The sequence below is a fragment of the Micromys minutus genome (genome assembly GCF_963924665.1).
Source record: "Micromys minutus genome assembly, chromosome: 19".
In the NCBI taxonomy this organism is placed as follows: Eukaryota; Metazoa; Chordata; class Mammalia; order Rodentia; family Muridae; genus Micromys; species Micromys minutus.
The window spans coordinates 16648165-16675648 of record NC_137954.1 but is presented as its reverse complement, the minus strand read 5'-3'; the positions used below and the strand labels follow the sequence as shown (position 1 = coordinate 16675648).

Sequence of the window (27484 nt, the reverse complement as noted above, 5' to 3'; positions counted from 1 at the left end):
ACATTGGATGTGTTCTACAGGTAAACGAGAGAACACTTCATCCGGGAAAGAGCAAGTGCAGCTACTTACCTGAAGTAGCCAATTATGAGAATGGCTATAGCCAAGGAGCCAAAAGAGATGGAGTAGCCGACTGTGTACAGGATGTAGAGGCTTTCAAAGAACTCTTGCTACAGGGGAAGAGACAGTCAACATATGTAAAAGAAAATGATTGAAAACAATTACATCATATTTGAAATATGGTTCTCTCTAGCTTTTATGAGCTGTAATTTACATGCAATAAAATGGACAAATCTAAGACAAGCTACTTGACATGTTTTGACACACCAAGTTCATTTGAACCCTTTGCTAGTAAAAAAGCCACCCACTATCCACCCACACACAACCACAGTTTCGATTTCTGTCACTACAAATTAGCTTTCTCTGATCACACACTTCATATTTTTTCCAGAGTGTTCTTAGTCTTAAAAATTATAAAATGTATGCTCTGTTGTCAACAAACTGTGTTTCATAATCTTCAATACTGTTACATGTTTTTATACTTTATTTCCTTTAAATTTTTTTAGTTTGAAATGTAGAATCACAGAAAATGGAAAATATTTTTAAAAAGGTGATTCATGTACCATCCATTCATTATAGTAGATGAATGTTTTAGATATTATGTTATATCTAAAATAATTATATTAAGTTATAAAACCAAGAATTCAACACAATTGACTTGTACTGAGTAATATCACATGTAATCTTGTCACCCACGGACACATTTTTACATTTTTTCAAATTTTTATTGATTCTTTGAGAGCTTCACATTCTGCACCTCAGTCCCCCTTATCTCCCTGTCCCCTTGTATCTTCCCTTTGCCCTTGAGACTTCCTCCACAAAAGAAGCTAAAAACACACAAACCAAAAATCAAAACAAACAACAAAAACAAACTATAGAAAGCATCTCATCATGAAAGATGTACTATGTTGCAGTAAATATTAAAAGGATGCTTAACCTTTTATCCCGTGCTTTGCCAGCTCCTGCTCAGGGCCATCTGGCACTGCGGGGATCTCTAACTTGGTGGCCTTATGCCACCTCTATGAACTCAGTTGCAGTTCACTCTACTGTCCCTGCTGCTTCTGTACCGGGCAGACATGACCGGCCACACCAGCATGTTGTTTTCACTCATTTCCCCTTGGTGTGTTGTTGCCAAGCCTTAGACACACACATCCCAACTCTGTGGTGGGTTTTATGCATTCCGCCACTACACAGTTGGAACTCAATTAAGTATTCACATCAAAGAACACACCAAACTACTCTGATCCAATGGGCATCGTACAATCTGCTAACCTGTATAAGTCAAATGATCTTGTACTATTCCATGCCTTATAAAACATTCATAACAACCTTATTTATGAAGAGATGTGCCAAGAGAAACATAAGCATCTGCCTCCATCTTTGTTCCTCCCAGACTCTCCCCTCTTCTCCTCCTCTTCCATTTTCCTAGCCTTTTTCCACCTACCTCTCCACTGTTCAATCATGTATCTCCTTAACATCAACCCACAGAACTATGTCACAGTGTGTCCCACAGTATATTCTTCTATCTGTACATCTTCCCTTGCAAATGTTTGTTTCAATGAGTCATTGGTCTGGCTTGAGGCCTGTGGCTTCTGCCAGCCCATCAATATTAGATCCTTACTGAGAATCCTCCTAGTTATCCTGTCGTTGCCCAGTGTCATGGAGGTCCTGAAGCTTTAGATAAGTTGGACCTACCTTTTACACATGAACATTTTTATGGCTAACACTGAAATCAAGAAACATCAATCGGTGCAAAGGTCCTTCTCCTATGTGGCTATGTCTACAATCCTCTTCCCAAACATCCAAACACCAGGCACCTACAAATCTGTTTTCTATCACACAATTTTGTGTTCTACGGTATTATGTAAACCAATTAGAAGACCAATTGCAGAGTCCTAGAGGCATATCCAAGTTTTCAAGTCTATCACTAATTTGATATTTTCTAATTGCTGAGTAATATCCATGGGATGCTCATAGCATATTATATTATTATACTCAGATGAGTTTCTTATTCATACTATACAACTGTATTGTGATTTAAAAGTTGAAATCAAATCAACTCAGTAACATTCTCTCAAACTGAATCCAAGAAAACATCAAAATATCACTATGAAGTAGGCTTCATCCCAGGGATGCAGGGATGGTGCAACATAAAAAAATTCAGCAATGTAATCTATTCAAACAAACTCAACAATATTCAAACAAAGAAATAACATGATTATTAGATGCTGAAAAGGCTTTTGACAAAATACAACCCTCCTTCATCTTAAAAGTCTCAAAATCAGGAACTTAAAGCAAATGCTTAAACATAATTAAAGCAATACACAGCAAACCAACAGCCAACATCAAATCAAATGGAGAGAAACTTGAAGCAATCCCACTAAAATCAGGGACAAGACAAGGTTGCCCACTCTCTCCCTATTTATTCAATATAATACTTGAAGTTTTATCTAGAGCAATTAGGCAACAAAAAGATGTCAAGGAGATACAAATGGGAAAGGAGGATATCGCTATTTGTGTATGATATGATAGTATTTATAAGTGACCCCAAAAATTCTATCGGCAAACTTTTACAGCTAATAAAGAACTTCAGAAAAGTGTCTATAAATAAAATTAACACATATAAATCAATAGCCTTTCATCATACAAATTATAAACAGGCCAAAAAACAAATGAAAGAAATAAAACCCTTTACAGTAGTCACAAATAATATAAAATATTTTGGTGTGACTCTAACCAAGCAAGTGAAAAAATTTTATGACAAGAACTTCAAGTCTCTGAAGAAAGAAATTGAAAAAGACCTCAGAAGATGGAAAGTTCTCCCATGCTCAGGGATCAGTAGGATTAACATAGTATAAGTGGCAATATTACCAGAAGCAATCTACAGATCCAATGCATTCCCCATCAAAATTCTGACTCAATTCTTTACAGACATAGAAAGAGCAATTCTCAATTTTATGTGGAATAACAAAAAACCCAGAATAACAAAAAAAAATCTCAACAATAAAAGAACTTCTGGGGGACATCACTATCCATGACCTCAAGCTGCATTACAGAACAATAGTGATTAAAAAAAAAAAAACTACATGACATTGGTACAGAGACAAACAGGTCAATCAGTGGAATAGATTAAGGACCCAGAAATAAGTCCGCACACGTATGGATACTTGATTTTTGACAAAGAATCCAAAAATATCGAGTAGAAAAAAAACAGCATTTCTGTTTTTTAATTGGATATCTCTGTATTTAAAGTTCAGATGTTATCCCTTTCCCCAATCATATCTCCCCTCCCCCTCCCACTGCCTCCATGAAGGTGCTCCCTCTCCCAACCACCCTCTCCCACCTCAGCACCTTGGCATTCTTCCACAGTGGAAAAATGAGCCTTCGATGGACCAAAGGCCTCTCTTCCCATTGATGCCAGAGAATGCTATCCTCTGCTACATATGCACCTGGGGCCATTAGTGTCTCCATGCAAACTCATTGGTTGGTGGTTTAGTCCCTGGAAGCTGTAGTGGGTTTGGTTAGTTGATCATTTTGTTCTTCCCATGGGGTTGCAGACCCTTTCTGCTCCTTCAGTCCTTTCTCTAGCTCCTTCATTGGGGTCCTCATGTTCAGTCCGAGATGGTTAGCTTCAAGCATTTTCCTCTGTATCAGTATGGCTCTGGCAGAGCCTCTGAGGAGGCCTCTATATCAGGTTCTTGCCAGTAAGCACTACTTGGCATCAGCAATAGTGCTTAGATTTAGTGGCTGCATATTGGGTAGATACCAAGGTGAGGCAGTCTCTGGATGATCTTTTCTCCAATCCCTGCTCCTCTATTTGTCCCTTTAGTACCTCCCTTGAGCATTTTGTTCTCCCTTCTAAGAAGGACTGAAGCATCCACCTTCTGGCTTTCTTTCTCTTTGAGCTTTATAAGTTCTGTGAACTGCTTCTTGGATATTCCACACTTTTTTGGCTAGTATCCACTTATCAGTGAGTACATACCATGAGTGGGGTTTTTTGTTTGTTTATTTGTTTGTTTTTTGCTTTTGTTTTTGTTTTTTTTGTTTGTTTGTTTTTTTGTGGCTGGGTTACCTCACTCAGGATGATAGCTTCAATTTCCATCAATTTGCCTAGAAATTTCATGAAGTCATTGTTTTTAATAGCTGAATAGTACTCTATTGTGTATATGTACCACACTTTCTGTATTCATTCCTCTGTTGAAGGACACCTGGGTTCTTTCCAGCTTCTGGTTATTATAAATAAGGCTGCTATGAATATGGTGGAGCATGTGTCCTTGTTATATGTTAGAGCTTCTTTTGGGTATATGCCCAGGAGTGGTATAGCTGGGTCCTCAGGTAATACAATTTTCGGAGGAACTGCCAGACTGATTTCCAGAGTGTCTGTATCAGTTTACAATCCCACCAACAGTGGAGGGGTGTTCCTCCTTCTCCACATCCTTGCCAGCATCTATTGTCACCTTAAATTTTTGATCTTAGCCATTCTGACTGGTATAAGGTAGAATCTTAGGGTTGTTTTGATTTGCATTTCCCTGATGTCTAGGGATGTTGAGCATTTCTTTAGGTACATCTCAGCCATTTGATATTCCTCAGTTGAGAATTATTTGTTTTTAAAGATTTATTTATTTATTTTATATGAGTACACTGTAGCCGTTTTCAGACACATTAGAAGAGGACATCAGAGCTCATTACAGATAGAGGGCTAATATCCAATATATACAAAAAACTCAAGAAGTTAGACTCCAGAGACTCAAATAATCCTGTTTAAAAATAGGATACAGAATCTTATTTAAAAATAGGATTCATGTGGCCAAGAAGCACTTAAAAGAATGTTCAACATCTTCAGTTATTAGGGAAATGCATATAAAAATGACCCTGAGATTCCACCTTACACCAATCAGAATGGCTAAGATCAAAAACTCAAATGACAGCAGATGCTGGCGAGGATGTGGAGAAAGAAAAACATTCCTCCACTGTTGGTGGGATTGTAAACTGCTACAACTACTCTGGGAATCAGTCTGGCGGTTCCTCAGAAAATTGGAAATAGTTGTACCTGAAGACCCAGCTATACTACTCTTGGGAATATACCCAAAAGATGCTCCATTATATCATAAAGACACATGCTCCACTATGTTACTAATAAAGCAACTTTACTAGTAATAGCTAGAGCCTGGGAACAACCCAGATGTCCCTCAGCTGAAGAATGAATACTGAAAACGTGGTTCATTTACACAGCAGAATAACACTCAGCTATTAGAAATGAGAGCATCATGAATTCTGCAGGCAAGTGGGTGGAACTGAGCTAAGTCAGACCTGAAAGGGCATACATACACGGTACGTACTCACTGATAAGTGGATATTAGCAAAATGTTCAGAATAACCATGATACAACTCACAGACCATCAGCTTAACAAGAAAGAAGGCCCAAGTTTGGGTAGTTCCAGCCTACTTAGAAGGGGGAACAAAGTAATCATGAGAAGCAACGGGAAAGAGATCTGGGTGGGAGAAGGGAAGAAGAGGGAAAGGGGGCAGGATCAGGTATGGCGGTGGGGGTGGGGGAAGTCCTGAGAAAAGCCCAGAGGGCCAAGAGAATGAATAGAAAGATGCAGTAATGTGGATGGAGGATAGAGGAAACCTCTAGAAAGTCCTGACACCAGAGATGTGAAAGGTTCCCAGGACCTTTCTCAAAACTTAGTTGGCCATGAATATGTAAATTAACTTCTAACCTCTCTATTCTATTCCATAAAACTGTATGTCTGTTTTCATGCCAATATCATGCAGCCTTGGTTACTAAGTTTTGTGATGCATTTTAAAGTCAGAAAATGTAAATATTTTAGCTTTGTTATCACACAAAATAGTCTGAGCTCTTTGTGGTCCTTTGTGAGGTAATGCATGTTTTAGAATAGTTTCATCTATTTCTGTCAAAAGATAAGTCAATGATAATTTCATAGGACCTGTAAATCAATTTGGTTATTATGGATATTTTAATAATATGAATTCATTTAATCCATGACTATTGGCTACCTTTCTACCTATCTGTAACTTCAATTTCTTCCATTAGCACTTTACAGTTTCAATGTAAAGCTCTTTTACTCCCCTAAGTAATTTATCTCTATTTCATGTCCTATGGTGAATGGAAATAAAATTTTCTAACTTCTCTTTTTGAGTAATTTATCAATGTAAATTGATATCAATGTAAATTTATCAAGGTGAATCCTCAGTTAGTGTGAAGCATTTTGGGTTTGTTTGTTTTGTTTTGTTTTTTGCCTGAAACATTACTGAATTCATTCATTAGCTCTAGTATTTTTTTTCCTTTGGATTCTGGGATTTTTCTATAAGATTATATCATCTGCAATAACAAGCAAACTTACTTCTTTTCCAATATATGTGCCTTTTATTATCTCTTCCTTTCTGGCTCTGCTACAATGTCCAGAGTTAAAGTAAGTAGAAGACATGAGAGACCAGCCTCATATTCTTTCTGCATCTCCCAGGCTCTTCTCCACCTGCTGCTGTGAGACACCTTTTTGCTTCATATACAAGGCTTTCTCAGCTCCTTTGTCAGGCTGCAGGCTTGTCCTCAAGGAGCCCTGTATGTGTGGACAGAGCGTTTCTTCCTGTGGCCTGCCTGTTACACAGTCATCATACCTAATGAGAGTTTCAGGTGCCCCAAGGGACCTTCTCATTTTCTGTGCTCTGTCCCCATGACTTCAGATAATTTACAACTTTTATCTGTGTCAGCCCTGTGTGTGTCTGGAGAGACTTCTCATTATATCTGTCACTGCCCCAGCCTTTGGCAAGTTTCAAGGTTCCGCATGGTAAAGTTTCCAAGGGCTTAGTCTTTGGAATTCTAAGCCTTTATGTTGGTTCTTGTCTGGTTTGGATGCTTTTATCCTTTCCTACTTTCTTTACTGTGACCTGCTTTCTTCCTTCTGCTGCAGACCCACAGATAAATGGCCCCTGAGGCCTCTTCCTTTTCTTAACAAAAGAGATTGCCCATTACTTGTACTTTTTCTACAAACTATTGATTTGGAGTACAATTTAAGTTATTCATAGTATACATTACAACAACTGTTTGATGGAGATATTTTTCTCAAACCAACTTCCCTACTTATATCTTCATCATCAATCTTGGAAGTTATATTATGGCATCTAAGAGTTTAACCCTTTGAGATTTTATTTCTCTCTCTACTTTTTAAATTTGAATTAAAATATGGTTACATCATTTACCCCCTTCTCTCCTGTGTCACATTCCTCCTTCTTCACCCTAAATTTCATGGCTCACTCTTCTTTAACTATTGTTTACATATGTATACACATATACATATACATTATATACATATACATTACATATACATATACATATATAGCATATACATATACATATATAGCATATACATATACATATACATATACATATACATATACATATACATATACATATACATATACATATACATATACATATACATGAATAAGCATATACATTCAACCTGCTGAGTTCATTCAGTGTTGTTGCCTGAATTTAGGTTTCTAGGACTAACCATCTGGTATCAGATTGACAGTCATTTCTGAGGAAGGTTACTCCTCCCTCTCTCAGAAGTTATTAATTGCTGTAGTTCATTATGTGAGAGTGGAGTCCCAGGAGATTCTCATCACCTACACTGACATGTCAGCTGGTGCTGGAATTGTCCCAGTTCTGTTTACCCAATCATGTTTTTCCCAAGTAAAGCATCTACAACACAACTCCTGCACCTAAAACCTAAAGCTCAGAAAACACTGGAAGAGGGAAAGAAAGATTGTAAGAGCAAGGAGACCAAGTAATCTGCCATGAGACTGAACATTCTAGTTATGACACGAACGCTACATTCATGACAGCCCTTTGAGATGGTGAATAAAAATTGCTTATTGTAGAGTCCAGCCCATCTGCCACCCAGTCCGGCAGGCAGTAAAGGTTTAAAAACTGGTGAGTAGGAGATCTAGGATGCCAGGGAGCAGAGAGATCTCTGAGTGTGCACAGAAAGCGCACCCCCCCCTGCCCTGCCCGACCCAGGGACCAGGAACACAACTTTGGAACTTCTGTTCAAACCCGGCGACTCTGAGGCACAGAACAGGCCTTGGCCCAACTGCCATCTGGACCAGTGGAGGTCCAGGGACACAGACCAGATACAAGGGAAAGGCTAGAACATATCACTGACAACAAAATGGCAAGAGGAAAGCGAAAGAGTATATCCCAAGGAAACCAAGACAACCTGGCAAAACAAGAACCCAGCTCTCCCATAACAGCAAACACTGGAAGGCCAAACACTCCAGAAAAAGAAGACGCAGACCTGAAATCATACCTCAAGACGCTGATAGAGTTACTTAAACAAGAACGGGAGGAAAAGCAAAAAGATTCAGAAGCTTTTAAAGAGGAAACAAAAAAAAAAAAAAAAAAAAAAAAAAAACACTCTAAGAACTCAAAGAACTAGAGGAAAACAGAACCAAAGAGATGAAGGAATGGAAGAGGGAATTTAAAACGGAAATTGACACAATAAAGAAAACACTAAAAGTAATAACCCTAGAGGTAGAACACCTAAAACAGAAATCAGAAGTCACAGAAGCAAGCATTTCCAATAGATTACAAGAGATGGAAAAGAGAATCTCGGGGACAGAAGACAACATTGTAAACATAGACAAAACAGCCAGAGAAGATGCAAAAAACAAAAAGCTCCTAACCCAAAATGTCCAGGAAATCCAGGACACAATGAGAAGACCGAACCTAAGGATAATAGGAATAGAAGAGGGAGAAGAGTATCAACTAAGAGGCACAGTAAATATCTTCAACAAAATCGTAGAAGAAAACTTCCCTACCCTCAAGAACAAGATGACCACGAGGATAAAAGAAGCCTTCAGAACTCCAAATAGGTTGGACCAGAAAAGAAATACCTCCCGACACATAATAGTCAAAACACCAAGTGCCCAAAGCAAAGAAAGAATACTAAAAGCAGTAAGGGAAAAAGGTCAAGTAACATATAAAGGCAGACCAATCAGAATCACACCCAATTTCTCAACAGAGACTATGAAAGCTAGAAGAGCCTGGACAGACATCATGCACACCCTAAAAGAGCACAAGTGCCGGCCCAAGCTGCTATACCCAGCAAAATTATCAATCACCATAGATGGAGAGATGAAGATATTTCAAGACAAATCGAAATTTACACAATATCTGACCACAAACCCAGCACTACAACGAATTTTAGGTGGAAAACCCAATATAATGAGGGAAAGTACAGCCTAGTGAAAACAAGAAAACTAAACAAGAAAACCAAAAGAAGAAAAAGACACAGACACAACTCAACCTACAAAAGCAATAATAGCACAAAACGAAAACAACTATTCCTTGATATCTATTAACATAAATGGACTCAACTTCCCAATAAAGAGACATAGGCTATCAGACTGGATACATAAACAAAATCCAGCCTTTTGCTCCATACAGGAAACTCAATTCAGAGACAAAGACAGACACTATCTCAGAGTAAAAGGGTGGGAAAAAAACTTCCAAGCAAACAGCCCCAAGAAGCAAGCTGGAGTAGCTATTCTAATATCGAATAAAGTAAATTTCCAACCAAAAGTTATCAAAAAAGATAAGGAAGGACACTTTTTACTCATTACCAGGGAAATCTGTCAGGAAGAACTCTCAATCCTTAACATAATGCTCCAAATAAAAAATCACCCACATTCATAAAATAAACCCTACTAAAGCTCAAAAAATACATCTCACCGCACACAATAACAATAATAGTGGGAGACTTTAATACCCCATTCTCACCAATGGACAGATCATGGAAACAGAAACTGAACAAGGACACTGCAAAACTAGCAGAGACTTTGAAACAACTAGAATTAATAGATATCTACAGAACATATCATCCTAAAGTAAAAGAATACACCTTCTTCTCATCACTCCATGGTACCTTCTCGAAAATTGACCACATAATTGGACACAGAATGAGCCTTAATCGATATAAGAAGATTGAAATACTCCCATGCATCCTCTCAGATCACCATGGTCTACGGCTGGTCTTTAACAATAAAAAAGAAAACAAAAAGCCTACGTACACATGGAAACTAAACAATGCTCTGTTAAACAATAGCAGGGTCAAAGAAGAAATAAAGAAAGAAATTAAGGATTTTCTAGAATTCAATGAAGATGAAAACACAACATACCCAAACCTATGGGATGCAGTGAAAGCAGTACTGAGAGGAAAACTCATAGCCCTAAGTGCTTCCAAAAAGAAACTGGAGAGAGCTTACATCAGCAACCTGACAACACAGCTAAAAGCCCTAGAACAAAAGGAAGCAGATATACCAAAGAAGAGTAGACGGCAAGAAATAATCAAAATTAGGGCAGAAATAGACCAAATAGAAACAAAAAGAACCATTGAAAAAATCAACAAAACCAAGAGTTGGTTCTTTGAGAAAATCAACAAGATTGATAAACCCCTCGCCAGACTAACTAGAGGGCGAAGAAAGAGTATACAAATTAAGAAAATCAGAAAGGAAAGTGGAGACATAAAAACTGAAACAGGAAATTCAAGAAATCATCAGATCCTATTACAAAAACTTATACTCCACAAAATTGGAAAATCTGGAGGAAATGGACGAATTCCTAGAAAGATACAAGATCCCAAAGTTAAACCAGGACCAAGTAAACCATCTAAATAACCCTATAACACCTAAAGAAATAGAAGAAGTCATCAAAAGCCTCCCAACCAAAAAAAGCCCAGGTCCAGATGGGTTCAGTGCAGAATTTTATCAGACATTTATTGCGGACATAACACCAATACTCTCCAAACTATTCCATAAGATAGAAACAGATGGAATACTACCTAACTCATTTTTTGATGCTACAATAACCCTTGTACCTAAACCACACAAAGACCATACAAGGAAAGAGAACTTCAGACCAATCTCATTTATGAACATTGATGCAAAAATACTCAACAAAATCCTTGCAAATCGAATCCAAGAACACATCAAAATGATCATTCATCATGAACAAGTAGGCTTCATCGCTGGGATGCAGGGATGGTTTAATATAAAGAAATCCATCAACGTAATCCACCATATAAACAAACTCAAAGAACAAAATCACATGGTCATCTCACTAGATGCTGAGAAAGCATTTGACAAAATTCAACACTCCTTCATGTTAAAAGTTCTAGAAAAACAGGAATCCAATGTCCATACTTAAACATAATAAAAGCAATATACAGCAAACCAACAGCCAACATGAAACTTAACTGAGGGAAACTTGAAGCAATCCCGCTAAAATCAGGGACCCGACATGGCTGTCCACTCTCCCCCTACCTATTCAAAATAGTACTGGAAGTCCTGGCTGGAGCAATTAGACAGCAAAAGGAGATCAAGGGGATACAAATCGAAAAGGAAGAGATAAAAACATCACTCTTTGCAGATGACATGATAGTGTACTTAAGTGACCCCAAAAATTCCACCAGAGAACTCCTACACTTGATAAACAAGTTCAGCAAAGTGGCTGGATACAAAATTAACTCAAACAAATCAGTAGCCTTCCTATACTCAAAGGACAAACATGTGGAGAAAGAAATTAGGGAAAAGGTACCCTTCACAATCATTACAAAAACTATGAAATACCTTGGTGTGATTCTAACTAAGCAAGTGAAGGACCTGTATAACAAGAACTTCAAACCTCTAAAGAAGGAAATTGAGGAGGATCTCAGAAAATGGAAAGATCTCCCATGCTCATGGATTGGAAAGGTCAACATTTTAAAAATGGCCATCCTATCAAAAGCAATCTACAGATTCAATGCAATCCCCATCAAAATTCCAACCAAGTTCTTCATGGAATTGGAAAGATCAATGTGCAATTTCATATGGAATAACAAAAGACCTAGAATAGCAAAATCCATCCTCAACAACAAGAAAACATCTGCGGGAATCACTATCCCTGACCTCAAGCTATATTACAAGGCAATTGTGCTGAAAACTGCATGGTACTGGTACAGAAATAGGCATGTGGATCAATGGAATAGAATAGAAGATCCAGAAATGAGCCCTCATGTATATGGTCACCTGATTTTTGACAAAGGAGCCATAAACATTCAATGGAAAAAAAACATCCTATTCAACAAATGGTGCTGGTCCAACTGGCACTCAACATGCAAAAGAATGAAAATAGACCCTTTCTTATCTCCTTGTACAAAGCTCAAGTGCAAGTGGATCAAAGATCTCCACATTAAACCAGATACACTGAAACTATTAGATGAGAAAGTAGGGAAAACCTTAGAACACATAGGCACAGGAAAAAATTTTCTGAACAAAACACCAATGGCTCAAGCTCTAAGGTCAAAGATTAACAAAATGGACTTAATGAGATTGCAAAGTTTCTGTAAGGATAAGGACATTGTCAAGAAAACAAAACGGCCGCCAACAGAATAGGAAAAGATCTTTACCAACTCCACATCAGATAGAGGCCTAATATCCAAGGTATACAAAGAACTCAAAAAGCTAGACACCAGAGAATCAAATAACCCTATTAAAAAATGGGGTACAGAGCTAAACAAAACGTTCTCAGTTGAGGAATATAGAATGGCTGAGAAATATCTGAGGAAGTGCTCGACATCCTTAGCCATCAGGGAAATGCAAATCAAAACAACCCTGAGATTCCACCTCACACCAGTCAGATTGGCCAAGATCCAAAACTCAGATGACAACAGATGCTGGCAAGGTTGCAGAGAAAGAGGAACCCTTCTCCACTGTTGGTGGGGTTGCAAACTAATACAACCACTCTGGAAATCAGTCTGGCGATACCTCAGAAAATTGGACATAATACTACCTGAAGACCCAGCTATTCCACTTTTGGGCATATACCTTAGAGACACCTTAGTACACAACAAAGATATATGCACCACAATGTTCATAGCAGCTCTATTTATAATAGCCAGAAGTTGGAAAGAACCCAGATGTCCTTCAGAAGATGAATGGATACAAAAATTGTGGTACAAATACACAATGGAATACTACTCAGCCACCAGAAACAATGACTTAACCAAATTCTTAAGAAAATGGCTGCCTCTAGAGAATATCATCCTGAGTGAGATAACCCAGTCACAAAAGAACAGACATAATATGCAGTCACTGATAGTGGGAAGCTAACCCCAGAGGCTCGCACTGCCCCAGAAACAACTCACGGACTGTATGAAGTCCAAGAAAAAAAGAAAAGAAAACAAAAAAAAATACTCATGCTCAATCCTTACCCACCAAGAACACATTGACAAATTCCCAGTTGTACCCTGTATTACATGTAGTGTCTGCTCATTGTAAAAAAAAAAAAAAAAAAAAAAAAAAAAAAAAAAAAAAAAAAAAAAAAAATCTTTACACACCAAGAAAACTTTGACTATTTCCAGGTTGCATCTTGTTTTACATGTACTTTATGCTCATTGTTACTGGTGTTATCTTTATCACACCATCAAACCTTTAAAAAAAAAAAACAAGTTCTGACAAAAATGTATTGTATAATTTTACACAAAAAAAATGCTTAAATTCTGTACATTTATCTTTGTTTTGTAAAATAAAGTTGTTAAAAAATTGCTTATTGTATTCTAAGATGGATATAGCTACTAGACAAAACATAGCTTACATGTCTTTCTATATGTATTCTTTTATACTTTCTATAAGAGCTACTGTTTAATACAGCAGGCTCTAATGGGGTTAGCTAACCCATGCTTATGTGTACGGATGTCAGACGTCGCTGTTAGGAGTCTTCTTGCATTCTTTTTTCAAACAATTAAGTTTAATTATTCTTTTTAATTAAATTTGTTCTTCATCATTTTTTTCATTAATTAATTTACTTTACATCCCTATCCATAACTTCTCTTCCCAGTTACTCCTTCTCCCCTCCTGTCACCCATCTTCTCTTCCTCTCTTCCCGTAGGCATGGAGGCCTCCCACAGTTAGCAACCCACCTTTGCATATCAGGTTGCAATAGGACTACGTGCACCTTCTGTTAAGGCTAGACAAAGCAGCCCAGTTAGGTTAACAGGCTCTGAAGGCAGACAACAGAGTGGAAACAGTCCCTGCTCCTGCTGTTATAGGTCCCACGTGAAGACCAAGTTACACATGTTAGATATGTAGGTTTGATTCTGTAGGTTTTCTTGGGGTGTCACTGACCTCTCTGGATCCTTCAATCCTTCCTCCTCCTCTTCCACAAGCTCTGCCTAATCTCATGTATGTAATTTTTTTTATATATAATCTGAACCTAGAGCTCGCCATTTTGGCTACAGTGGATTGACCAGCAAGCACCAAGGACCTGTTTGTCTCCAATCCACAGCACTTGGGTTACACACATCCTGCTGCCCCCAGCTGGACTGCTGGATCAAAGTATAGCATCATGATCGGAGTCCTTCTTCCCAGCCAGGTCCTCTGCGTATCTTATTAAATAAATATAACTGCTTGATGCTCACAATATTCTTTGCCTCTTAATAAACCCAAGTAATTTTTATATGAAGTACAATATACATCTGGAGACTGTAGGATGGTTCCATGTTTAAAGCATTTATTGGGCAAGTGTGAGAACGGATGTCTAAATGCCCTGGGTGAGTGAGCGTTAGGTTTGACTGAGGGAGCTAGCTTCAATAAAGAAAGTGGGTAAATGGCTGGGGATGTACCTTAAAACCTACCTCAGGACTGCACATGCATAGACACACAAGTACACACATGCACACACACATGCACACACACACATGCACACACACATGAAAATGGGCAAAATAGTATTTATTTTCCAAAAACATCCTTCATTATTATACTTCTTCAAATGTTCTGTAATCACAGGGAATGATTGAAAGATTAGAGCTCTTCGTAAATAAAGCCATGTTGATGGATGGCCACATAAAGCCATGTTGATGGATGGCCACATAAGATCTGTGAGAAGAACTGTCATTGTTTTATCCACGGGGAAGGATGGCCACAGGCTTGTCGTTATGGTGGTTTTGTTTTTCTTTCTCACTCGAGTCATTTTATCAGCCTTATAAAAGCCTTATTGGTTATCTGATTGGTTGTTTTACCTTCAGTTATCAGAGATTGGGTATTTTTTTTTTCCTGTCAAGGACTGAAATGATTTTTGTAGTATCTCATGCTAATCACCTCAGTGCTGGCGTGGGTTGCCTTGTAAAATATATAGCAATCTCATATTGCCTGTTTTGAACGTTTCAACCTGGAAGTACAAAACTAAAGGTTGAAGACCACCAAAGTGCTCGCTGGGGTGGTGACTCTCCAAGAAGAGAAGAAAGGAGGCTCTGTTTGCACGGGATTGACAAGGAATCTTTCGTCTCAAACACTTCCTTCTACAGTGCTTTCTCCGAACAGAGTTTCTGTGTAACAGCCTGGTCTGTGGTTCTCATCAAAGCTCTTGTACAGACAACAGCTCACAACAGTCATCCCTAGCTTCATAGTCATGTGTCACCACACACTTTTGCTCATCAGGTGTGACTGGGATTTATTGGTGACTTTTAAACTACCAAATACAATGTTTTCCCATTAATATATGCTTGTTGCCCTAAACCACTCTAATAGAAAACTAAGACACTGTAGTTTAGCCTTCGACCCTGCCATCAGCAAATTGTCTCCCGGGCCCACACTGTTCCACTGATTCACAGTTGACTCACATCTGTGAGATGGCGGTATTGTACTGTAAGGTCTATCATGCTGACCCTTGCTCAGTATAATTGCACAATTCTGATTTGTCACTTAAAATGAAACCATCAACTGCAATCTTCTGAGATGGAACACACTTCACTAAAATGAAAGATTCTTCAGAATACAGTGAGGTGGGATTGGCCAGTCATAGTTAATCAAAAATGAATCATGAATCACATTGCTTACTACCTATTTGTATATTACACACTATAACATGATATAGAATAATATAACAAGGTAATAATAAACAGTGTGTGTGTGTGTGTGTGTGTGTGTGTGTGTGTGTGTGTGTGTGTATACACATGCACACATGCATGTCAGAAAACTCCAGCATAAAAAAAACAGCAGAAAGGTTTGAGTATATCTGAAAGGATTCTAGCAGAGATTTTTAACTTTCATGATTTTCATGTCATTAAATAAAAAGGATTTTGTATATAATGGCTGACAAGCAAAAATTGTGTTAAAACGTTGTTCTGCTCTCCTTGGGGATTCACAAACATAGAAACATTATTACCTTTCCTATGTTGATATCAGGCTGCAGAAAGCAGTCTGAATAGTTAGCCCATGTTTTATTTGAGCCATGAATAAAATCCCAAGTTCCATTGGGGGTGCAGTGCCGAAAAGCAACTCCTAGAAAGACAAAAAAAAAAGACAATGATATTGCAACTTCCCCGCAAGTCTGTTATTAAACGTCAAAGACAAGAGTAAATGTGTCATCTCGATCAATCATCTCCGAGATATGCAATACCTTTATGATTGAAGTCGTAAACATATGGAGGGCATGGCATAGCTGCCATCTTCCCTGCTGTTCCTCTAGGCCAACAAATGAGTCCATCCCATTCCGGGAAGCAATTGCCTTCTGATGAGAGAAGGAAATAAAGACAGACAAGAAACACAACATTATGAATAAATGCTTTCAACACAGAAAACTTCAGCTTGACCCCTGGGGTAAAATGTAAAACAAACCAGCAAGTTTAGAAACTAAACCAGAAAAGATGAGATGCAAACGCCTCCCCCAAAAAAAAAACCACCTGCTTTGTCTCCTGGTGCGCACATTAGCAGGAGTCCTGGATCTGCTAAATTAAAGTATCTAAGCCATTCCGGTGTCCTCACTATAAAAGCGATGGCAATAATGCATAAGAAACATTGGGCGTCACTGTGAACAGCTGTGGCGTATTGGTTCCAACTGTCCCCGGTAGTGGCTACAATTTTACCTGAGATTTATTTTAACTACTGTTAAAGAACATGCTACACAAACAGGATTCAAGGTGTAGGTTTTCACCAATAAGTGAAAACCTTATTGCTCACCTCACCATTCTTACAATGTCCGTCCTAGCCCTAGCTTGAGTGACTGGATGAGAATTCAGCAAGCCAGTCTTACTTCGCCTTCCCTCCCCCACTCCCTCCTCCTCCTGCTTCTCTTCCTCCTGCTCCTTCTCTTCTTCCTGCTCCTCCTCCTTCATCTTTATCTCCTCCACCTCCTCCTGTCCCTCCTCTTCCTCCCCCATCTCTCCCACCTCCTCTTCCTCTTCTTTCTCTCTCCGCCCCTAACCCTCTCTGGAGGACAACTGTCCTCCTGAACAACAATTTTCTATAGTCCTCCCCACCATTGTCCTGTGCTTCTCATGATTAGCTGTGTGAGGTATGGGAATGCGGCATGTTAGGATACAGTGGAAGACCAGCTAAAGAAGACCAGCCTGTATTCAGCTCCCTCTCAGACACAGGAAGTTCCTGCAACATATTGTGGGTTCTCTGCATTGTACATCACAGGGTAGGACTCTTTCCAGGGTGATTCAACTGTCTGGAAAATGGCAAGTCTGCAGTGGAGTGTCTATACACCCCAGAATATTCCTAAGCCTAAGTCTCAAGCCACAGGCTCATGATGAAGCCTTAGCCTCTCTTGTCCTTTCTGCCTGTTTAGCAGGTAAAGCTACTTTCCGCTCCCTGTTACACGCTTGTACCTGATTCAAACACTTGGTTGATGCACTCCCGTTTACACTTATCCCATTGGCCCCCAAAGCCCCGCCCCTCACCCACAGCTTACTGAACCACAGTCTACTTCCCAGCCATGTCTGAAGACACTGGGGATCTTTTTTCCCCAGGATGTGCCACTGCCGTGTCCAGGTTCAGCTCAGCTTGCTCTTCTGGGGTTTCCACATTCCTCATCACCTCAGTGTTCCTTCCCTTACCTCCTCTAGACTCTTTCCTAACTGTCAGCTTCTGAGTAAACACTCCCAATCTAAAAATGCATCCCAAATCTCTCTTCCCCATCTCCTGCTGTCATTCTTCCACAGTTCCCAACACCTCTCAATGTTATATGGGTCTCTTTTTTTTTTTTTCTATTGTTTTCTTAAGTCACGGAGTTAAAGACCCCAGGGTGGAGCTCTTTTGTCTCTTTTGTCTCGTGCATTAACCATTGAGTGGGCTTTAACAAACACTTGCCACCTATGCTGTGCTCTCCAGGACTCCTTTCCTTTGGTCATGCACTGAACAAGAAGGAAGCTTGTCATCTGCGTCACACCCCGCATCCCCAACAGAGACACTTGCTGTGAGTGCTGCATTCATTTTCCATGACAAACTTCACAGTTTTGAACAAGGTCTGAAGCCCAGCTCAGCACAGCCTTTGCTTATGAACTCACAAGGGCAAAACCAAGAGCTGACAGGCTGCGCTCTCTCCTGGAGACTCAGGCGGTATTCGTATCTGCTTGCTCGTTTCAATAGTTGGCAGCATTCAGTTCGTCCACTGGGAAAATGACTTCCTTCTGGCTGTTAGAGGTGGACTTGCCCAGCCTCAGAAAACAGGTGACATCATTGTCCCCTGACCTCCTTCCTTCCTCTTCACAGTCAATAGTGTAGACTGGCTCCTTCTTGCATCTTGAATCTCTCTCCTTTTCTTACAACTCAACTGATTCGGCCACCTTCCTCCTCCATTCCGCAAGGACCAGATGGTTATATTGTGCCAAACTAGATAATTCAGAATAACTTCCACGTTTTTATGTACATAAACTTAATTCCATCTACAGTGTCCCTCTGGCCATGTAGCAGTGGATTTATTTTTAAGGACCCACCCCATTACTCTGCTATTACAAGGACTAGTTAACACTCATCATGTCCAGTTGTTTAGTTTGAAAGTCAGCCCAACAGAACTTCATGCAAAGACTGACGTCCTCGATAATAATTCAGGAGCAAGCGGGAATCCCTTCTCAGGATTGTCACATAAAAACAAACACTCTTATCTGCTTTGTGTCTTGCTGAAGGGATAAGAAAAGAAATGTCTTCCGTTCACCCACACTCTTCTCACAGAAGGGAACATATTCCTGGAAGCTGCCTCACCTCCCTCACACAATCACAACCTGACTTCACACACCACAGGCAACCCAGAAATTCATCCCACTGCCTCTTGGCTTCTACCACCACTGCATCTGCCTCTCTTCCAACAGCATCTGCTTTTGTTTTTGCTGCTGCTGCTGATGCTGCTGTTGATGATGATGATGAAGATGATGATGATGATATAACTCTTACTGCTGGTGGTGATGCTAGGTGTGGTAATGGTTCTTTGGTTTTCCTGTTGCTCACAGTGACTAACAACTCAACTTCCCATCATTTTCTTTTTCAATATGCTAGAATTCTATGACTCCCTGCCCATTTGTTTTGCTGTTACTAAGGCATGCGTCTTTGCAAAGCTGGACCATTGCTAAAGTTTGGGTCTTGAATGCCCCACAAAGCTCCATGTTCTTAGTCATAGCTGTGTGATTAAGAAACAGTGGGAACTTAAATGGTTGAGGCCCAGTGGTGCATATTCTAGTGACTGGAAACATGCCCTGCAAGGGATGATACAACCAGGGTTTCTTCATTCCTCTTTCTAGGAGTTGAGTAATATTGCTTTCTGTAATAGTGTTTCTGCCATGTCATCCTGCCATGAACTCAAAGACACATAGGCAACAATTCATAGAATAAAAATATGACTATGAGCCAAAATAATCTTTTTTACGTATAAGCTTATTTAGCCTGGTTATTTGTTATTGTTTCAGAAGGTTAACACTACTGTCCAGTGAATATGTGCCTTAATATACACTTCACAACCAACACAAACTGGACCTGGGAGCATGCCCTTATTTTCCTGTCTGGAAAATGCATGCTGCAATGTCATGTGCTATGTTTTGAAGTTAATCACGTGATGAATTAAAGTCTTCATGTACGGGTCAAATCTATGTGTCAGTAAATGATATAACTGCTCAGTATTAGAACAGTCATGAGAAGGAATTTTCTTATGTTCTGAGAAATTTTTCTGGTTTCTAGAAAATGCTACCCCATAGGTGAATGAACACAGCCTCCGACCTCTCTCCCAAATTCAGAAAACCAACAACCCTTCAAACAATATTTTTACAGAACATGTTAATGTTTCTGGTGACTCCTTGACAAGAAGAATAAATATTCACAAAAGGTTGAAGACTAGGAAAGCCTGGACCTCAATCATACAACGTGGAGCTCTTAATTAATGTCTTCTCTGTGGTTGTTCTGTGAGAAATACTTAGATTATCTGATGTAACACTAATTACTAATCCCTCATTCTCACTTTTATAAATTAACACCACTAATTATAACTCTCACTCCTTTCTATGTCCTAAGAAAAGCTAATTATTTCTGAAGCTTGTTCAGTCATGATATTTACACAGAATGATCTAAAATTTAGAAAATCCAGCTTTTCTCCTTTTAGCTGTTGAGTTACAACAAAATAAAATCATACTTGGAAGGACGACCAGAAGTCATAAAACCTTTGTTTTTTGTTTTTAAATCTTCACTAATTTTAGAATTAAGTATTTGTATTTACTGTTCACTTTCTTTCACAAACATTTGAATTTTTATGTTCTTACTACAACTTTTTAAAATATTTAGTGTCTGTCTGTCAGAGTGCATGAATGTGAGCCACTTATGTGCAGTACATAAGGAAGTGAGAAGAGACTCAGACCCCTGGCACTAGACTTATGTATGGTTATGAGCCACTATGTAGGCCCTGAAAATAGAACTCGAGTCCTCTGCAAAAACAGCTCTTAACCTCTGAGCCATCTCACTGGTCCCAATTCTTTTCAGAAATAAAAAAGAATAACATATATTTGTAACATAGAATGGATAGTTGTTGGTGTGTTATGATACTTATTTCAGGTCATGTATTCTTATATAGCTTTACAATGGTTATATGTAGCAATAACAACCTCTTTCTAAATATTTTATATCGTTTTTTCAACTTTAAGATCACCTAAAATTAAATTGTCTTAAGTTAGCAAATAAATTCAAAGTGTCAGTCTAGATATGAACAACATTAAAGTAGAGTGTTTTAGTTAATTATACTTATAATTAAGCATTTCCATTGAAAGTTAGGCCAAAGTTTGACCACATTTCATTCTATATTATTTCTATATGAAGAAAGACTGTAAAACAAGATTCTCTCTTTTACTATTAATTCCTGTACATAATGCACATATTCACAAATATCAGGTGTTACACAGGTTAATACACCAATATAATTTAGTCTTCTTTGTGATATTTCTACAATCTGCTACTAATTTATACTTACTAATCTTTGCCGCCCTAATCCCTCTTCCTGGAATGCTTGTTTGTTTGTTTGTTGTTTGTTTGTTTGTTTGATTGATTGATTGATTGATTGATTTCTTGCTATATCTACCTAACTCTTACTCCTTTAATTTTGAGATTTGATGATTACGTGCCCAAGAAACTTTGTCTGACTCCTCACTGATCAAGATGTTTGCAGTGGTTTCACAGTTGTGAGTCTCTACTGTTAAAATTATGTGCCATTCTGAAGCATGTCTATCACTCTCGTGAAACCATCAAGCCCCAGGCAAAGGATAGCATCTTACCCCTGGTTTTCAGTGGTTACTACTGAAGCTGCACCCTGGGTGCACACAGTAATATTCATACAACTTTTAGAAAGACACAGAAGATTGGAATAGGCTAGAGAATCTCTAAGATAGTACAGCTCAACACTCAGGGAGACGTGGTGGAAAACAGTTCATTTGTCCCTCAGGGATATTAATAATAATCTTTCCAAGTTCTTGAGTGTATTACTTCTTGCTAATAGATATGCATATCTGAGTGTTCTTTAAAGGTAAATTGAACATTTCCCTTTGGGATACTCTCAGAGTGGCATTTTAAAAAGTGTACTCCTCACTGGGTGGGGGGTATACATCTTTAATTCCAGCACTAGGGAGGCAGAGGCAAGCAGATCTCTATTAGTTCAAGGCCAGTATGGTCTTCAAATGGAGTCTAGGACAGACAGCCATGGCTATTACTTATTATAATTATAATTATAATTATATAATTATATATTATTATATATAATTATATATAATTATATAATTATAATTATATAATTATATATTATTATATATAATTATATATAATTATAATTATAATATAATTATAATTATAATATATTATTATTATAGAGAGTGGAGGGAAGGAGGGAGGAAAAGAGGGAGGGAGGGAAAGAAGGAAGCAATGAAGGAAGTATATTTGTCTTGTAAGACATATATAAAAACCAAATTGATAAAATTCTTCTATCTTATACCATGGACCATAAAGTAAAAGTAAAAAAATATAAGGGCAGAAATTATTCTATAGGGGCTTTGATCCCTGTTAATATGTCTTATCTTGGAAGTTCCCACTAACCTGTTGTGTTGTTTTACTGGGTTTGAGTAATAAAAGACAAGCTAGGACATGATAAGGCTGTGAAACTACTATGATACAGTACATCCTGTCATAAAGTCGTATCCCCAACAGATGCTACCAAACACTAGGGAGTAAATGTGAAACAAAACCATCATTCCCAACAGAGATTACTCCTTTTTATATTCAGTGAGATTTGGAACTGAAATAAGAAAAAGTAAGAGGAAAACATTCTAATCCAAAATTTTCTAACTACAAGCCCATACTCAATAAGTTGTCTCAAATGAGTTTAAACCAAAGTCAATAGTTCCTATAGGTGTCTTATAGAAGCAATAGGTAAGTAAGTAGGTAGGTAGGTAGGTAGGTAGGTAGGTAGATAGATGGATGGATGGATGGATGGATGGATAGATAGATAGATAGATAGATAGATAGATAGATAGATAGATAGATAGATACATAATCAAAACCTTGAGTTCCTCATTATATTTCATATGACACATAAGGAAATAAGGCACCACTGTAGTAACCCTGGTTCACCAGCAAAGTCTCTAGATATACAAATTCACAAACACAGAGTTTAAAATGACAATTAAAGAATAAAAAGAGATTTAAAGACTATTGAAAATACAAAAAAAAACTTAACGTATAATTGTGACTGTTTTAGAACTTTTTAAAAACTCAAAGTAATTAATAACTGGATGAAATAACTATTACACAGTACTAAACAGTGAGCTGAGGAAGTGCTCTGAAGAAGTTGCTGAAACAGAAGAAACAAAGAGCAAAACTATAAATAAGACACAAACCCAGAGAAGCAGTATGAGACATTCTCATCGTTGTCTATGTGAAGTTCCAGATGATACTAAGCAGAAAGAAGGAAGACATATTTTGAAGGACCAATAACATTCCCTCACCAAATACACCTATGTTAGTTTCACAGTGTGACAAAAACCCATAAGCACCTGAAAATATAAAGAAAGAAGGATTTATTTGGGCTCATGGTTTCAGAGCTTCTAGTCCATAATCTTTGACTCTGTTGATGTGTTATGGTGTTATGATTACAGACAGGAGTCTAGCAGAACTGTTCTCTGAGAGGTTTCACTCGGCAGCACACTCAGATGAATGTAGACATCTCCAGCCAAACAGTGGATGAAGCTCAGGAATTCTTGTAGACTAGTTGGGGCAAGGATTTAGGGGCCCAAAAGGGATACAAACTCCAAAGGAAGACTAACAGAGTCAACTAATATGGGCACTTGGTGACTCTAAGAGCCCAACTAAAGAACATACATGGGCTGGACTTAGGACCCCTGCACATATGCAGCAGACATGCAGCTCAGTGTTCATGTGTGTCCCCCAACAACAGGAGCAGGAAGCTATTGCCTGTCTGTAGAATATGCTCTTCTAAATAGGCTGCCTTATCTGGCCTCTGTGGGAGAGTATACCCCTAACCCTACAGAGACTTGATGTGACAGGATGAGGAGATACCCAGGGGGCCTTTATCATCTCAGAAAAGAATGGATGGGGTACTGGAGCTGGGGGAACTGTGTGAGGTGGGGCTTAGGAGGGAACAGAGATCAGGATGTAAAATGAATAAATAAACTAATGGAAAACAACAATAACAACAAAGAAACATGCCTGATGACCTTCTGTCGGCTAAGTTTTCTTCCTCAAGTTTCCAACGCCTATCAAAATAATGCTACCAGCCCAAGACCAAGCCTTTTGAGGAGAGCCTGCAGAGCCAACCCTTAGTCATCTAATTTCTTATATTGAGAAAGTCTATTGACTTCCTGCCTGGATACAGATTAAAACTGAAAACATAAAAGCCAAGGAGAAGTTCTTTAAAAAAGCAAGGAAGAAAAACAGATTGCCATCAAAGACTGAAAACTGTTTCAGCAGTAGTAGCTATAGAATCTAGAACAAAAATGAGATAGTATGTTCAGACATCAACAGACACACTTCAGTCAAGGATCATAGATCCAAAAAAAAAAAAAAAAAAAATATATATATATATATATATATATATATATATATATATATATATATATATATATTAAGACTGTAACTTAAAAAAGTCATTTCTAAGCCAGCAAAAACTCAGAGTACAATAAGCATATTCCAATGTAAATAAATACAAAAGTAAATGAAAGACCAAAATATATGAGGAAGAAGGGAAAATAATATAAAATTAAGGTCAATCTAAAATCCTGTGAGACAATAACTTACAATTTAGAAACAATAAAAGTGCCCAAATATACTGATGTTATATGGAAAGAAGAAATTAAGATAACTTTTAAAGTTTCTAAGTTAGATATACACCTTTTAATTGTAGGGTAACCACTAAAGGAATTAAGAGTCCTGATAACTAACTGTAGAGGTTGGAGCAGGTAGAATAAAGTAAGCAAGACTATGGCTCCTGGTGGTCCGATGACATCGCCTGAATTCCACAGTACCAGGCACATGTGTGGGGCACATACATGCAGGCAAAATGTTCATACACATGAAATAAATATTTTAAAGAAATGAGTGACGGTGTTCAATCAATTCCAGAGAAGATTAGAGAGAAGGAATAGGAGGGACTTGGGAGTCCAAATAAGATGGAAGAGTTAAATTCAAATTATGCACATTAGCACTCACAATTAAGATAACTGGACTAAATTATTTATCTGATAGACAAAGATTATCAGAATAAATATGAAAAAATTCATGCGTGAACTGTTCACATAAAATGTTCTTAGCTGAGTGTAGTTGTGCACACCTTTAATCCAAGTACTTGAGAGGCAGAGGCAGGTGGATCTCTGTGAGTTTGAGGTCAGCTTGATTTACATAGTGAGTTCCTGGCTATAAAGAGATATTCTGTCTCAAAACAAAACAAAAAAGATGTTTATAAAATTTAAGTGTATTAAAAGTTTAACAAAATAATGGGAAATATTAAGTGCTTGTTTAAAAAATATTACAAATCTCCAAGATAAAAAATTTCTGGAGGTTAGACACACAATTATATGAGCATACTTGATACTTGAACAGTAAACTTGGATGTAGGTAAAATTGTAGGTTGAAAATTATGTACATTATGACATATTTAAAATATTGTTAAAGGATTAAAAAATTACACTCAACTAACAAAGCAAGAAATAAGTCGATGCTGATTAAATATTACTATTTTAATGTAGTTGTTTAAGTATATATAATTTTAATATTCCAATCACAAGTACTTACAAGTTATAGAAGCCTTCTTTATATTGATAACATGTTTAAGCACTAGAAATAAATTTCTAAACTTGAATATATTTAGTTACATAGCTTCAAAGTCTATGAATTAAGAAACATTCAATGAATTTTTCAATGAAAAATTCACCATTAGGCCCTTATAAAAAAGCATGTTTCTTAAGAAATCATAGGTCAAGTAATCATTCTAGATACATAATACATGAACAGCATAACTGAGGATCTTAACCTGGTAGATTCTATATGACATCATGGTTGAAACTGGAGCACATACATTCCTTTAAAATCCACACAGATCATTCATCAGGAGTGGCCACCGTAAAGGCCACCAAGTCTCAATACACTTTGATAAGTCACCATCATGCAAACTACATTTTCTGATCATAATAAATGGAAACATCAGTCACAGCTTTTGAACATTTACAAACCAGTAGAAGCAGATAGTAACCTGAAAACTGTATGCAGTATAGATAGCTCTAGAGGCATTACTTCATTCAGTTAGATGGGATTTAGAGGGCTCAGTAAATCAACCCTCTGTTCTGACCTAAAGTTAAAAATAAATTAGAGATGACACAAAACCTCAGAAAATGGTAAATTTTCCTAGAAATTAAATTATCTTTTTTTTTCTAAAAGTTTTCTGTAGAACATGGCTCAGGAGCTGGTCCAAGCTGAGATCTCAAACCTAAGACTGGAGATGATATCCACAGGGACTGTGTCTCCTCCTCCTCCTCCTCCTCCTGCTCCTGCTCCTCCTGCTCCTCCTTCTCCTCCTCCTCCTCCTCCTCTTCCTCCTCCTCCTTCTCCTCCTTCTTATCCTCCTCCTCCTCCCAGCTCACTGCACAGTCAATAGCAAGCCGACACACCCACCCATCCTGCAGAATAGACAAATCCAAAGAGAGCCCTGATATTTGCACGTCCAGTTGATATACTTCCAAACTTACTAATCAGACCAGTCCTTTCTTCCATAAGAGAGGAAAGGCATGTGTGCTAAAGAGATGGAAGGGCTTTGTTCTTTCTACATACCTTCCACTTAGAAACAAGGAAGATGGTTGATGAGGACCTCCCGAACACTAAGGGTGATTTTGTGATTTTATTTTGTACTGATTAGAGTGAAGAATACAAAGGAAAGACATTTCTTGGCATCATTACCTCCTTCTTGGAGCTGAGCTGTGATGTTGAGTTCACATTGCATTTTAGCCTTCATAACAAGAACAATCTGTTCTTCTATAGTGATGGTGCCATCAGAATCCAGCTGTGGAAGCAAAGGACACACCATCATTCCCCATCATCTTAAAGACAGGATAATGCTCTCCCGATTTCATTCCAAATCAAGCTAATTAAAACAGTCTCTGATTAGGATACACGATTATGATTTCAATATCCACTGTCTTCCATAGGCTCATGAACTGAGTAATAGGTCCCAGATGATGGTGCCACTTGGAGGCATTTTAGAACCTAGAAGATGGGTCCTTAGGAGTATAATCTGTATGACCACTTCCTAACTCATCCTTGCTTCCTAGTTGGCCATAAAGAGAACATCTCACAACTACCACATGGTTGTACTGTCATACTGTTTTACCAGATTGCAGAGGGTTCAAGCAACTATATAGACTAAATCATTTGAGACTGTGAGCCAAGATAAATCAGTCCTCCCTTAAATTTGTTCTGCCCGGCACTTGATCACAGCAATAAAAGAATAACTAATTCATCTATCAACATTTTTGGATAATTTTTTAATGTACCACCAGAAAATGTAAGAGAACTTTAAACTGTGATTCAGTAATCATGTTAGAAACAACATAAC

The 27484-nt window shown here is 38.1% G+C and overlaps 1 protein-coding gene across 1 annotated transcript in view; it reads right to left on the bottom strand.

Annotated features, from left to right (window-relative positions):
- The window catches only part of PTH2R (parathyroid hormone 2 receptor), a gene marked incomplete at both ends in the record, with an annotated part of 71856 nt that overhangs the window by 35581 nt on the left and 8791 nt on the right, over nucleotides 1-27484 (bottom strand). Inside the window, 4 exons of the mRNA XM_080932666.1 lie at nucleotides 70-167; nucleotides 16289-16404; nucleotides 16523-16633; nucleotides 26830-26932. Of these exons, the coding sequence (XP_080788792.1) occupies nucleotides 70-167; nucleotides 16289-16404; nucleotides 16523-16633; nucleotides 26830-26932 (428 nt within the window). The remainder of the gene's footprint in view (nucleotides 1-69; nucleotides 168-16288; nucleotides 16405-16522; nucleotides 16634-26829; nucleotides 26933-27484) is intronic.